The 13239-nt window shown below is 44.7% G+C and overlaps 1 protein-coding gene across 2 annotated transcripts in view; it reads left to right on the top strand.

The window, feature by feature from the left end:
* Positions 1-13239, top strand: part of osbpl3b (oxysterol binding protein-like 3b) — a 116768-nt gene that overhangs the window by 78418 nt on the left and 25111 nt on the right. The window contains exons 11-13 of one of the 2 annotated variants that reach the window (XM_036936683.1): positions 1-160; positions 1441-1574; positions 9288-9398. The exon at positions 1-160 is cut by the window's left edge and continues 6 nt beyond it. In XM_036936683.1, the coding sequence (XP_036792578.1) occupies positions 1-160; positions 1441-1574; positions 9288-9398 (405 nt within the window). The remainder of the gene's footprint in view (positions 161-1440; positions 1575-9287; positions 9399-13239) is intronic. The other variant, XM_036936684.1, reaches the window with a different exon arrangement.

Raw genomic sequence — 13239 nt, 5'->3', positions numbered from 1 at the left:
AGTTGCATCTCATCTGGCTCCGTCCGTCTCCACGCCTCCAACCCCAACCTCTCTACTGCAGCCCTGGGGACTGCGAAGGCCTACCCTGAACCTCCCTATATGGACTCTCCTATAGACGTAGCCAAACTACAGGAGGACTTCTGCCGCGTCGCTAACAACCGTAAGTACTCTCTCTCTGTCTCCAACAACCAATAGCTCCTAATAGGAGATAGCGTCACTAACAACCATCTTTCATCTGTCATCTTTATTCGGATTAGCTGATGCCATGACGACAGCTAGTCTTCCTGGGGTCCTAAACACAACAACACAGAGACATAACAGACATGACGACAGCTAGTCTTCCTGGGGTCCTAAACACAACAACACAGAGACATAACAGACATGACGACAGCTAGTCTTCCTGGGGTCCTAAACACAACAACACAGAGACATAACAGACATGAGAATGTCCTCTGTCACAGACACCTAATAGATCTTAATAGGAGACACTTTGTTTTCGATTTAGTATGCCGCCACTTGCATTTGGTGTAATAACATTATATAAAGTATGTGGACACCCACATACGCTTGTGGCTGAATGGAAGCATGTCCCCGCAGCAATGTGCCAACATCTAGTGGAAAGCCTTCCCAGAAGCATGAGGTGTTTCGACGAGCAGGTGTCCACATACTTTTGGCCATGTCGTGTACGTAATTCTTCAGAGATCGTCAGGTTGACCATTTAAATTGGGTTAAAATAGGAAATGGACGCTGTCGACTCATCTCCCTGAATTACATATTAACATAGAAACATTGTCTAAAAATGCTAATATGAAAATAGCCCATTGAGCAGAGATGAGGCAGAGAAGTGCTGATTGACTCTGAAGCATTCCATTAGCAGTTCTTACAGCAGGCCATCAGTGGTGTCATCATAGTGTGCAATAGGGCTGCAGGCTCCTGGCATGCTAATAGAAACTCTATGTGTGTCTGTGCCATAACACAACTGATAGAGAGTGTTGATGTGAATGACAGGAGGGCAGTGATAACCTCTGATTGAGACTCTGGGGGTAAAAGATCTCAATCAGATGCTCCCTCAGCTGAGCAGGAACCCCAGACTTCTACATTGTAGGTTCTCAGTTATTAATGGAGGAGACATCCTCTGAGGCCTTACACTGAATTATTGAAACCTAGCTAATTGTTGTTAAAGGAGTCATTATCTCTCTCTCTCTCTCTCTCTCTCTCTCGCTCTCTCTCTCTCTGCCCCCACCCACTCACTCACTCACTCACTCGCTCTCTGTCTCTCTCTCTCTCTCTCTCTCTCTCTCTCTCTCTGCCCCTACCCACCCACCCACCCACTCACTCTCTCTCTCTCTCTCTCTCTCTCTCTCTCTCTCCCTCTCTCGCTCTCGCTCTCTGTCTCTCTCTCTCTTTCTCTCTCTCTCTTTCTCTCTCTCATTCTCTCAGTACATGCCACCATGAAGTCAGCCCTGAGCGCTCTCACCTCTGAGAAGGAGAAGTTAAAACAGGTGCTGGACCACCAAGACACATGCCCCCCTACCTCTCCAGGGATTATGGGTCTGAAGAACGCTCTGTCCTCGGTAAGATCCCCTCCCACACCTCTCACTCTGCCACTGCACTGTAGGTCTTCAGTCAGGGAGAATAGACGTGTCTCACCTTTTGACTTGCTATTGTACCCTGGTAGCCTGTCCTCCCACACCAGTGTCTGCTGACAAGCCTGTTACTGGGGATTACTGGCTGTGTGTACCCACCTGAACACACACAGTCTCACATTCAGTCCTGTAGTCAGGGCCTCCCTTTTCCCCCCCCTCTTTTACAGCCTTCCCCCCCTCTTTCCCCCCCTCTTTTACAGCCCCCCCTCTTTACCCCCCTCTTTTACAGCCTCCCCCCTCTTCCCCCCCCTCTTTTACAGCCTCCCCCCTCTTTTACAGCCCCCCCTCTTTCCCCCCTCTTTTACAGTTTCCCCCCTTCTTCCCCCCCTTTTACAGCCTCCTCCCTCTTTTACAGCCCCCCCTCTTTCCCCCCGTCTTTTACAGCCCCCCCTCTTTCCCCCCTCTTTTACAGTTTCCCCCCTTCTTCCCCCCCTTTTACAGCCTCCTCCCTCTTTTACAGCCCCCCCCTTTCCCCCCCTCTTTCCCCCCTCTTTCCCCCCTCTTTTACAGTTTCCCCCCTTCTTCCCCCCCTTTTACAGCCTCCTCCCTCTTTTACAGCCTTCCCCCCTCTTTCCCCCCCTCTTTTACAGCCTTCCCCCCCTCTTTCCCCCCCTCTTTTACAGCCTTCCCCCCCTATTTCCCCCCCTCTTTTACAGCCCCCCCTCTTTCCCTCCCTCTTTCCCCCCTCTTTCCCCCCCTTCTTTTACAGCCCCCCCTCTTTCCCCCCTCTTTTACAGCCTTCCCCCCTCTTCCACCCCCTCTTTTACAGCCTTCCCCCTCTCTTTTGCAGCCTCCCCCCCTCTTTAGAGTTATTTATACTGGGACTCAGAGAACTACCAGGAAGTAAGAAAACACTAGAGTTATTTATACTGGGACTCAGAGAACTACCAGGTAGTAAGAAAACACTAGAGTTATTTATACTGAGACTCAGAGAACTACCAGGTAGTAAGAAAACACTAGAGTAATTTATACTGAGACTCAGAGGACTACCAGGAAGTAAGAAAACACTAGAGTTATTTATACTGAGACTCAGAGAACTACCAGGTAGTAAGAAAACACTAGAGTTATTTATACTGAGACTCAGAGAACTACCAGGTAGTAAGAAAACACTAGAGTTATTTATACTGAGACTCAGAGGACTACCAGGAAGTAAGAAAACACTAGAGTTATTTATACTGAGACTCAGAGAACTACCAGGTAGTAAGAAAACACTAGAGTAATTTATACTGAGACTCAGAACTACCAGGTAGTAAGAAAATACTAGATTTATTTATACTGAGACTCAGAGAACCTCCAGGAAGTAAGAAAAGACTAGAGTTATTTATACTGGGACTCAGAGGACTACCAGGAAGTAAGAAAACACTAGAGTTATTTATACTGAGACTCAGAGAACTACCAGGTAGTAAGAAAACACTAGAGTTATTTATACTGAGACTCAGAGAACTACTAGGTAGTAAGAAAACACTAGAGTTATTTATACTGAGACTCAGAGGACTACCAGGAAGTAAGAAAACACTAGAGTTATTTATACTGGGACTCAGAGGACTACCAGGAAGTAAGAAAACACTAGAGTTATTTATACTGAGACTCAGAGAACCTCCAGGAAGTAAGAAAAGACTAGAGTTATTTATACTGAGACTCAGAGGACTACCAGGAAGTAAGAAAACACTAGAGTTATTTATACTGAGACTCAGAACTACCAGGTAGTAAGAAAACACTAGAGTTATTTATACTGAGACTCAGAGAACCTCCAGGAAGTAAGAAAAGACTAGAGTTATTTATACTGGGACTCAGAGGACTACCAGGAAGTAAGAAAACACTAGAGTTATTTATACTGAGACTCAGAGGACTACCAGGTAGTAAGAAAACACTAGAGTTATTTATACTGAGACTCAGAGGACTACCAGGTAGTAAGAAAACACTAGAGTTGTGTGACTGTGATGGGGTTTTCTTTTGCTGTTGTTTCCCTTGTGAAAGAGGTCTTCTGACCTCAATGAGAGAACCTGGTTCAAAAAGTTTTTTTAAAAAGTTAACATTACAACAAACTGCAAGATGATATATTTTTCCCTTTGCACAATGCTCTGCACTACAAACGTGTCCATAAGCCTGCAGCTGTGCTTGGTTGGGGCATGTTCTCCTCTCCTCCGCTCCTGCCTGCTATAGATATAGAATGAATAGAACGGGGTTCCCCAGTCAAGTCAGCGATGGCATAATGGGTGGACTGGCAGCCATTGCAGGTGAACCCATAGGACCAACGCAGGACGTACGAGTAGGAAGTAAAAGCAGGATTCAACTCAACGGGCATTAGAAAATATTAGAAGGCTGCTACACAGACTCTATGGAGTCTCTAGTCTAGAGCTTCAACTGTGTTTCAGAGTAGTTTTAAACTCTAAATGGTTAAATGAGTGAGAAATAGATGTCATTGTTGCAATAGTTTTTGAGTGGGCAACATATATTATCATCTGAAATTGACATGTTGAATAATTTTGCCATGTAAAATGATTGTATATTTCCCTAATGGGGACAGTTTGTAATACTACCTTACACAAGCTGGCATTTTCACCCCATAAAATTGAGTGGAATTACACATCCTTTTTACCTCAGATTGGTGATGTTAGTATAAAAGTTTACAGTCATCACGATGACATAAGATTGATTGCTTGAAACGGATCAATATCTTTGGTTTTGTACCATTGCAACTTCCTTTAAACTGCACACAGAGACATTAAAAAGGGATCCAAGAGTTCATCTAACTCTGGGAAGTAGATAAATGGCTTCATTACCAAAATCCAGAAGTATCCTTTTAAGTTAACTTCCCTTTTTCGTGATGGCAGCCTCCAAAATAATCAACATCCGATGTTCTAAAATATAGATATAAGCCTTATGCAAGTTCTCATCTAGTCAACCATGTGCAGTGGGGCAAAAAAGTATTTAGTCAGCCACCAATTGTGCAAGTTCTCCCACTTAAAAATATTTTTTTAAGTGGGTGAATAATTTGCAAAATAAATTCATAAAAAATCCTACAATGTGATTTTCTGGATTTTTTTTTCTCATTTTGTCTGTTATAGTTGAAGTGTACCTATGATGAAAATTACAGGCCTTTCTCATCTTTTTAAGTGGGAGAACTTGCACAATTGGTGGCTGACTAAATACTTTTTTGCCCCACTGTATTTATGGTTAACACTTGCATCTGTGGCCATAGCAACGCCCCTCTGGTCACTACTCATCGGCTAAAAAAAAGCCTTGTGGGTTTTCTGGCGCCTCTGCAAAATATACATTGTACCACTCAAAAGTTTGGACACACCTACTCATTCAAAAGTGGCTAGTTTGAAGAATCTGAAATATAAAATATATTTTGATTTGTTTAACACTATTTTGGTTACTACATGATTCCATATGTGTTATTTCATAGTTTTGATGTCTTCACTATTATTCTACAATGTGGAAAATAGTACAAATAAAGAACAACCCTGGAATGAGTGTACAAACTTTAGACTGGTACTGTATGTTTTTAAATAAGTACATACAGTACCAGTCCCCTAACCCTACCACCCCTCCCCTAATTGGAGTAAACTAATGTACAACAACATTTAGGCTTCTACTTCCAGCTTATACATACTATATACATTTTACTGACACAGTATATTTTACATTAGTGTTTTTTTGTTTGTTTTTTCCCCCTACAAGATCTTGCATCTGCAATCCCGCTCTTAACCCTTAAAGGGGATTTTTCGGTCTTAAAGGGGCCTTTTTCAGTCAACCACTAACCACACATTTTTCCTTACCCTTTCTTAAAGCACAGGCTCCTGCGAGCCGTGACGCAAGTTGCCCCTAACCCCCGAAGAGGGTGTGGGTTCCAATACCAAATGATATGAGCATTATCTCATAATGATCCGAGCCCCCTATCAATCTGGTTACCTCTCCTCCTTTAAGGAGGAGTCTGACCTGGGGATATTCAATGTCCATTATTTCTCTCAATGTTCAACCTCCTCTGTGCTCCCTTTGTGAGTTTAAGTGAAACTTCTTCATGGGTGTGTGTGAGATTAGGGCCTTCCTGTCAGCACTTCCTGCCCACGCTCTATGCTTGCTAAAAATTACTCTGAAAACTAGGCCTAAACCAACTTACTCTGACAGTAGCTAGCTAGCCACTTGATACAACTTGTTTTCTCTAGATGTATACTAATGTTCAGAAGTTTGGGGCCACTTAGAAATGTCCTTATTTTTTAAAGAAAAGCTATTTTTTTGTCCATTAAAATAAAATAAAATAGATCATAAATACAGTGTAGACATTGTTAATATTGTAAATTACTATTGTAGCTGGAAACGGCAGATTTTTCTGCCGTTTCCAGCTGGATGAAGGCATTTGTGGGTGAAGGCTTTTCAATGTGAGAAATTGCCAAGAAACTGAAGATCTCGTACAACGCTGTGTACCACTTCCTTCACAGAACAGCGCAAACTGGCTCTAACCAGAATAGAAAGAGGAGTGGGAGGCCCTGGTGCACAACTGAGCAAGAGGACAAGTACATTAGAGTGTCTAGTTTGAGAAACAAGTCCTCAACTGGCAGCTTCATTTAAATAGTACCCGCAAAACAGCAGTCTCAACATCAACAGTGAAGAGGCGACTCCGGGATGCTGGCCTTCTAGGGAGAGTTGCAAAGAAGAAGCCATATCTCAGACTGGCCAATAAAAATAAAAGATTAAGATGGGCAAAAGAACACAGACAATGGACAGAGGAACTCTGCCTAGAAGGCCAGCATCCCAGAGTCGCCTCTTCACTGTTGACGTTGAGACTGGTGTTTTGTGGGTACTATTTAATGAAGCTGCCAGTTGAGGACTTGTGAGGCGTCTGTTTCTCAAACTTGACAAAAGCTAAATCTGGAGACTTATATCTCCCTCACTAACTATAAGCATCAGCTGTCAGAGCAGCTTACCGATCACTGCACCTGTACACAGCCCATCTGTAAATAGCCCACCCAACTACCTCATCCCCATATTGTTATTTTTATTTTTTTTGCTCTTTTGCACCCCAGTATCTCTACTTGCACATCATCATTTGCAGATCTATCACTCCAGTGTTAATGCTAAATTGTAATTATTTCGCCACTATGGCCTATTTATTGCCTTACCTCCCTAATCTTACTACATTGGCACACACAGTATATAGATTTTTATATTGTGTTATTGACTGTACGTTTGTCTATCCCATGTGTAACTCTGTGTTGTTTTTGTCGCACTGCTTTGCTTTATCTTGGACAGGTCGCAGTTGTAAATGAGAACTTGTTCTCAACTGGTCTATCTGGTGAAAAAAAATATATAAAATAATAATAATGGGCCTCTGTACGCCTAGATATTCAATAAAAAATCCAGCTACAATCGTCATTTACAACATTAACAATGTCTACACTGTATTTCTGATCTATTTGATGTTATTTTAATGGACAAAAAATGTGCTTTTCTTTCAAAATCAAGGACATTTTTAAGTGACCCCAAACATTTGAACGATAGTGTATGTTAGCTAGCTAAGTCAGCAATGTCATGAATACATCTCCTATCTTCTGTCAACATCAGGATACGATTTGAGCGCACTAGTTAGCTCCAAAAGTGGTGATAGCTTTGACTGCATGCTGACAGTGAATTCAGAGACATTCAGTAGCCAGGACAAACATTATTTTCACGATTGAACCAAAATCATCAAAATCAATAAATCATATCACGTTTTTTGGCTCATTCAGTCGTTTTTACCTGATACAGTAGAATCCTGTTGAAAAATGATAAAAGTACCATTTATAGTCCTAAAACATACATTTAAAATGAAACTGTTGCTGCTTCCTGTTCTCATGGCTTTTTGATTGACGGCCAAGTGTCAAAACACCGGTTTTAGATGTTCACATTCATAATAAATATGTCTTTTGTATATATTTTCTGGTAATAGTTGACTAAGGTTTATGCAACATACTGGCCGTCTATTCCTCTTCTTTCTTGGATAATCAGTTTGCTGAAATAAGTCAGGATATTTTGAAGATCAATACATAAAAGTTACTCCCGACACACACGTGTCACACTTGTATTCAGATGACTTGTAATTTTGCTAAATCAGTGCCTTATAAACTGCTCACGTGCCAATATTTACCAAGCTGTCTCACTCAAGACACAAATTGATTAGCTTGTTCTACTGTAATCAAATAGCTTGTGCAAATGAATCCCTCACATTGATATTGGATTGAAATGAATGGAACTGGGACAATAAGCAGCGGCGACATTGCAGCGTCTTCTAACAGACAAACCTCTAGGAACTTTGGTGTCCTACATCTACCTGACGTTAGATGACAACCAGTCATAGCCGTAGTATACTGTATGAAGCACACTCACAGAGTTTTATAACAATTACATATATTTCTCACTATCTTTAACCATGGAGAGAGTTTTAAAATGTTACTAAACACAAGTCAACCATGCACTCTAGACTAGTTTCCATAGTGACTGTGCAGCAGCCTGAACATTTGACTTCCCTACATTCAGTGGCTAGCTACACTGCAAATATAATCGTACCGCGTTTCCGTGAAGCAATCGTAGTGACAGTCCACCACAACAAACCCAAGAGTTTCCTGATTAGCAAGGGTTAGTGTATGTTTCATTTCATTGTGTATTAGAAACACAGTTTGAGATCGTTGTGAGGGGATTTCACCAGTGGTTGAATGGGGAATTGGTCTTGCCGGGAAAATGTTGTCCTAGGTTGCAACAGTAAACAATGGGGGCGGGGCTTAGAGGGTTAGAGGTTCCAAGCCCATTCTATTCATTCTATTTCTATGTGTGCTGTTGCTGCAGGGAGGGAGGTGTTGTCTCGGCAACCAAAGAACTTTGCTTGTTTCAGCAAGGAACATCAAGTTATCACAGAGACGGACTCAACCACAATAGTGCCTGGTCATCCCGTCTTCAGTCAGCTGTTCGTTCCATTTATTTTTTATAACGGTTATGACGGTTATTTCATTTATTCATGACGGTCTTCATCCATAACCTCCAGCCCTAATGGCATATCAGTGTCTGGAAGGAAGTGACATTGTATGTTGTTCGATGTCTTGCCTCTCTAAGTCACTCTTGAAAGACACCTCTGTTCTTAACCACTCCTACTACTGATGAGGCAGGTCTCATCTTGTTTGGGTCTTCTCAGAGCTTATTGGGGAGACATTTCTAGGCACCTCATCACCTCTTCCCCACAGCTGTGTGTTCATACAGCACCTGTTTTCAGTACATGATCAATCCATTGACACAATCTAGAAGTGGTTGGCTGTATTTGTGCAGAATCAAATTTCAAACATTTAGATTTTTGAATTGGTAGAAACAGAAGTATTGTGGAAAATGTTTGATAGAAAATGTTTGATTTAGTGGGAAAAAAAGTATGAATCATACCAATCAGTAGAGATAAGTGGTGTTTTGGTGTCCCAGGGTCATATTAACTTTGCACCAAACAGAAGATAACAGACTGCAACACGGAGGACGTGTCCAATAAGAAACACTCGTTTTTCATTTTTCTGCTGCAAAAGGTTTTGCTACGGTGTGCACTAATGAATACGTCCCAGCATTCTGTGTGTGTGTGTGGCTGTGTGCTGAAACAGAACACTGGTTGTTTGTTGTTCCATCCAGGCTATAGCCCAGAACTCTGAACTGAGAGAGCGGCTGAGCAACATTCACGCTGAGTCCAGCTGCGTCCCAGAACCCTCCACTGGGCTCATAAACCTCTCTGGTCCCCTACAGGTGGGTGTGGGACGTGCATGATGACGTGCATGATGACACACCCTCCCTCCCTCCCACATCAGCATCATCAGGTTTACAAAATTCCGCTAACGTGTCAGAGGATTCTGGATTCCAGAGGATTCTGGATTTTATGCATGTTCCCTCCTAATTCTAGGAATCTAAACCGTGATTTCTGGGAAAACCTGGGAACTTAACAGACTTTTCCAACCGTGATCATCATCATTGTTATCCAGTGAGAACAGGCTGTATGATTATAAAAACATCTGACACATTATCATCTGCTGGCCTTAGTCCCAATACAACAGGTGTTGTCCCACTCACTGCATGTTCAGCCCCTCTGTGATGATGAGTGGTTATCATCACAACATCTCCTTAGTTGTTACAGAGTAACAGGTTCAGCAGTGTTTTCTACTCCTAACTGCTACAATATGGATGCTTAGTGTTGACAGCTCCAACTCCTACTTACCAAGCTGAGTGTTGAGACAACAACTGATTAGACTGAAGGGATTGTTAGTTGTAAACACCTCTCCTTCTGTTCAGAGTCAGTTGTTATCCTTAAGAGCTCACACTCACGCACACACACACACACACACACACACACACACACACACACACACACACACACACACACACACACACACACACACACACACACACACACAAACGGATTCAGAGTACCCTCTGGAGCTCACTGTTGTGTTTATTTAATCAGATCTGATGATAGGGTACAGCCTGATCCTGTTGATCACATCCCTGGATGCTTCCAGTACACACACACACTCACATGCCCACACACACACACACTCACATGCCCACACACACACACATGCCCACACACACACACCCACACATGCACACATACAAAACAAACACACACACACACACACAGTTAGTGATTCTGTTATTGTCAGAGGAGTTTCCTCAGAGGAAGTCTTCCCTGTTTCCTCATCATTAATTGGTCCACAGAAGCATGATGGAATCAACAAGTAGGCCTAATGCACTGTCTGGGTCCCCCTCTGGGTCCTGGTCAACAGTACTGTCTGGGTCCCCTTCTGGGTCCTGGTCAACAGTACTGTCTGGGTCCCCCTCTGGGCCCTGGTCAACAGTACTGTCTGGGTCCCCCTCTGGGCCCTGGTCAACAGTACTGTCTGGGTCGCCCTCTGGGCCCTGGTCAACTGTACTCTATGGGTCCCCCTCTGGTCCCTGGTCAACAGTACTGTCTGGGTCGCCCTCTGGTCCCTGGTCAACAGTACTATCTGGGTCCCCCTCTGGGTCCTGGTCAACAGTACTGTCTGGGTCGCCCTCTGGGCCCTGGTCAACAGTACTGTCTGGGTCCCCCTCTGGGCCTTGGTCAACAGTACTGTCTGGGTCGCCCTCTGGGCCCTGGTCAGCAGTACTGTCTGGGTCCCCCTCTGGGCCCTGGTCAACAGTACTGTCTGGGTCCCCCTCTGGGTCCTGGTCAACAGTACTATCTGGGTCCCCCTCTGGGCCCTGGTCAACAGTACTGTCTGGGTCCCCCTCTGGGCCCTGGTCAACAGTACTGTCTGGGTCCCCCTCTGGGCCCTGGTCAACAGTACTGTCTGGGTCCCCCTCTGGGCCCTGGTCAACAGTACTGTCTGGGTCCCCCTCTGGGCCCTGGTCAACAGTACTGTCTGGGTCCCCCTCTGGGTCCTGGTCAACAGTACTGTCTGGGTCCCCCTCTGGGCCCTGGTCAACAGTACTGTCTGGGTCCCCCTCTGGGTCCTGGTCAACAGTACTGTCTGGGTCCCCCTCTGGGCCCTGGTCAACAGTACTGTCTGGGTCCCCCTCTGGGTCCTGGTCAACAGTACTATCTGGGTCCCCCTCTGGGTCCTGGTCAACAGTACTGTCTGGGTCCCCCTCTGGGTCCTGGTCAACAGTACTGTCTGGGTCCCCCTCTGGGCCCTGGTCAACAGTACTGTCTGGGCCCCCTCTGGGCCCTGGTCAACAGTACTGAATGGGTCCCCCTCTGGGCCCTGGTCAACAGTTCTGTCTGGGTCCCCCTCTGGGCCCTGGTCAACAGTACTATCTGGGTCCCCCTCTGGTCCCTGGTCAACAGTTCTGTCTGGGTCCCCCTCTGGGCCCTGGTCAACAGTACTGTCTGGGTCGCCCTCTGGGCCCTGGTCAACTGTACTCTATGGGTCCCCCTCTGGTCCCTGGTCAACAGTACTGTCTGGGTCGCCCTCTGGGCCCTGGTCAACAGTACTGTCTGGGTCCCCCTCTGGGCCCTGGTCAACAGTACTGTCTGGGTCCCCCTCTGGGTCCTGGTCAACAGTACTATCTGGGTCCCCCTCTGGGCCCTGGTCAACAGTACTGTCTGGGTCCCCCTCTGGGCCCTGGTCAACAGTACTGTCTGGGTCCCCCTCTGGTCCCTGGTCAACAGTACTGTCTGGGTCCCCCTCTGGGTCCTGGTCAACAGTACTGTCTGGGTCCCCCTCTGGGTCCTGGTCAACAGTACTGTCTGGGTCCCCCTCTGGGCCCTGGTCAACAGTACTGTCTGGGTCCCCCTCTGGTCCCTGGTCAACAGTACTGTCTGGGTCCCCCTCTGGGTCCTGGTCAACAGTACTGTCTGGGTCCCCCTCTGGGCCCTGGTCAACAGTACTGTCTGGGTCCCCCTCTGGTCCCTGGTCAACAGTACTGTCTAGGTCCCACTCTGGGCCCTGGTCAACAGTACTGTCTGGGTCCCCCTCTGGTCCCTGGTCAACAGTACTGTCTAGGTCCCACTCTGGGCCCTGGTCAACAGTACTGTCTAGGTCCCACTCTGGGCCCTGGTCAACAGTACTGCCCTATAACAGGAATAAGGTACATTTGAGACACAACCTGTATGAGTGTTCAATTCACACAGTCACGCTATTCTTTGGAAATGTCCATGTTTAATCATGGTTTATTGTTTCAGACAGTAATGCTTTTTCCTCTTGAAGGTTCTAACAACAGGAGAATGAGTTCCAATTAATCTGAGCCTAAACCTAGCTGAATTAATCTGAGCCTAAACCTAGCTGAAGTAATCTGAGCCTAAACCTATCTGAATTAATCTGAGCCTAAACCTAGCTGAATTAATCTGAGCCTAAACCTAGCTGAATTAATCTGAGCCTAAACCTAGCTGAATTAATCTAAGCCTAAACCTAGCTGAATTAATCTGAGCCTAAACCTAGCTGAATTAATCTGAGCCTAAACCTAGCTGAATTAATCTGAGCCTAAACCTAGCTGAATTAATCTGAGTCTAAACCTAGCTGAATTAATCTGAGCCTAAACCTAGCTGAATTAATCTGAGCCTAAACCTAGCTGAATTAATCTGAGCCTAAACCTAGTTGAATTAATCTGAGCCTAAACCTAGCTGAATTAATCTGAGCCTAAACCTAGCTGAATTAATCTGAGCCTAAACCTAGCTGAATTAATCTGAGCCTAAACCTAGCTGAATTAATCTAAGCCTAAACCTAGCTGAATTAATCTGAGCCTAAACCTAGCTGAATTAATCTGAGCCTAAACCTAGTTGAATTAATCTGAGCCTAAACCTAACTGAATTAATCTGAGCCTAAACCTAGCTGAATTAATCTGAGCCTAAACCTAGCTGAATTAATCTGAGCCTAAACCTAGCTGAATTAATCTGAGCCTAAACCTAGCTGAATTAATCTGAGCCTAAACCTAGCTGAATTAATCTGAGCCTAAACCTAGCTGAATTAATCTAAGCCTAAACCTAGCTGAATTAATATGAGCCTAAACCTAGCTGAATTAATCTGAGCCTAAACCTAGCTGAATTAATCTGAGCCTAAACCTAGCTGAATTAATCTGAGCCTAAACCTAGCTGAATTCATCTGAGCCTAAA

This window comes from Oncorhynchus mykiss, chromosome 2 (assembly GCF_013265735.2).
Source record: "Oncorhynchus mykiss isolate Arlee chromosome 2, USDA_OmykA_1.1, whole genome shotgun sequence".
NCBI lineage: Eukaryota > Metazoa > Chordata > Actinopteri > Salmoniformes > Salmonidae > Oncorhynchus > Oncorhynchus mykiss.
This window is presented reverse-complemented; position numbering and strand designations above follow the sequence as displayed.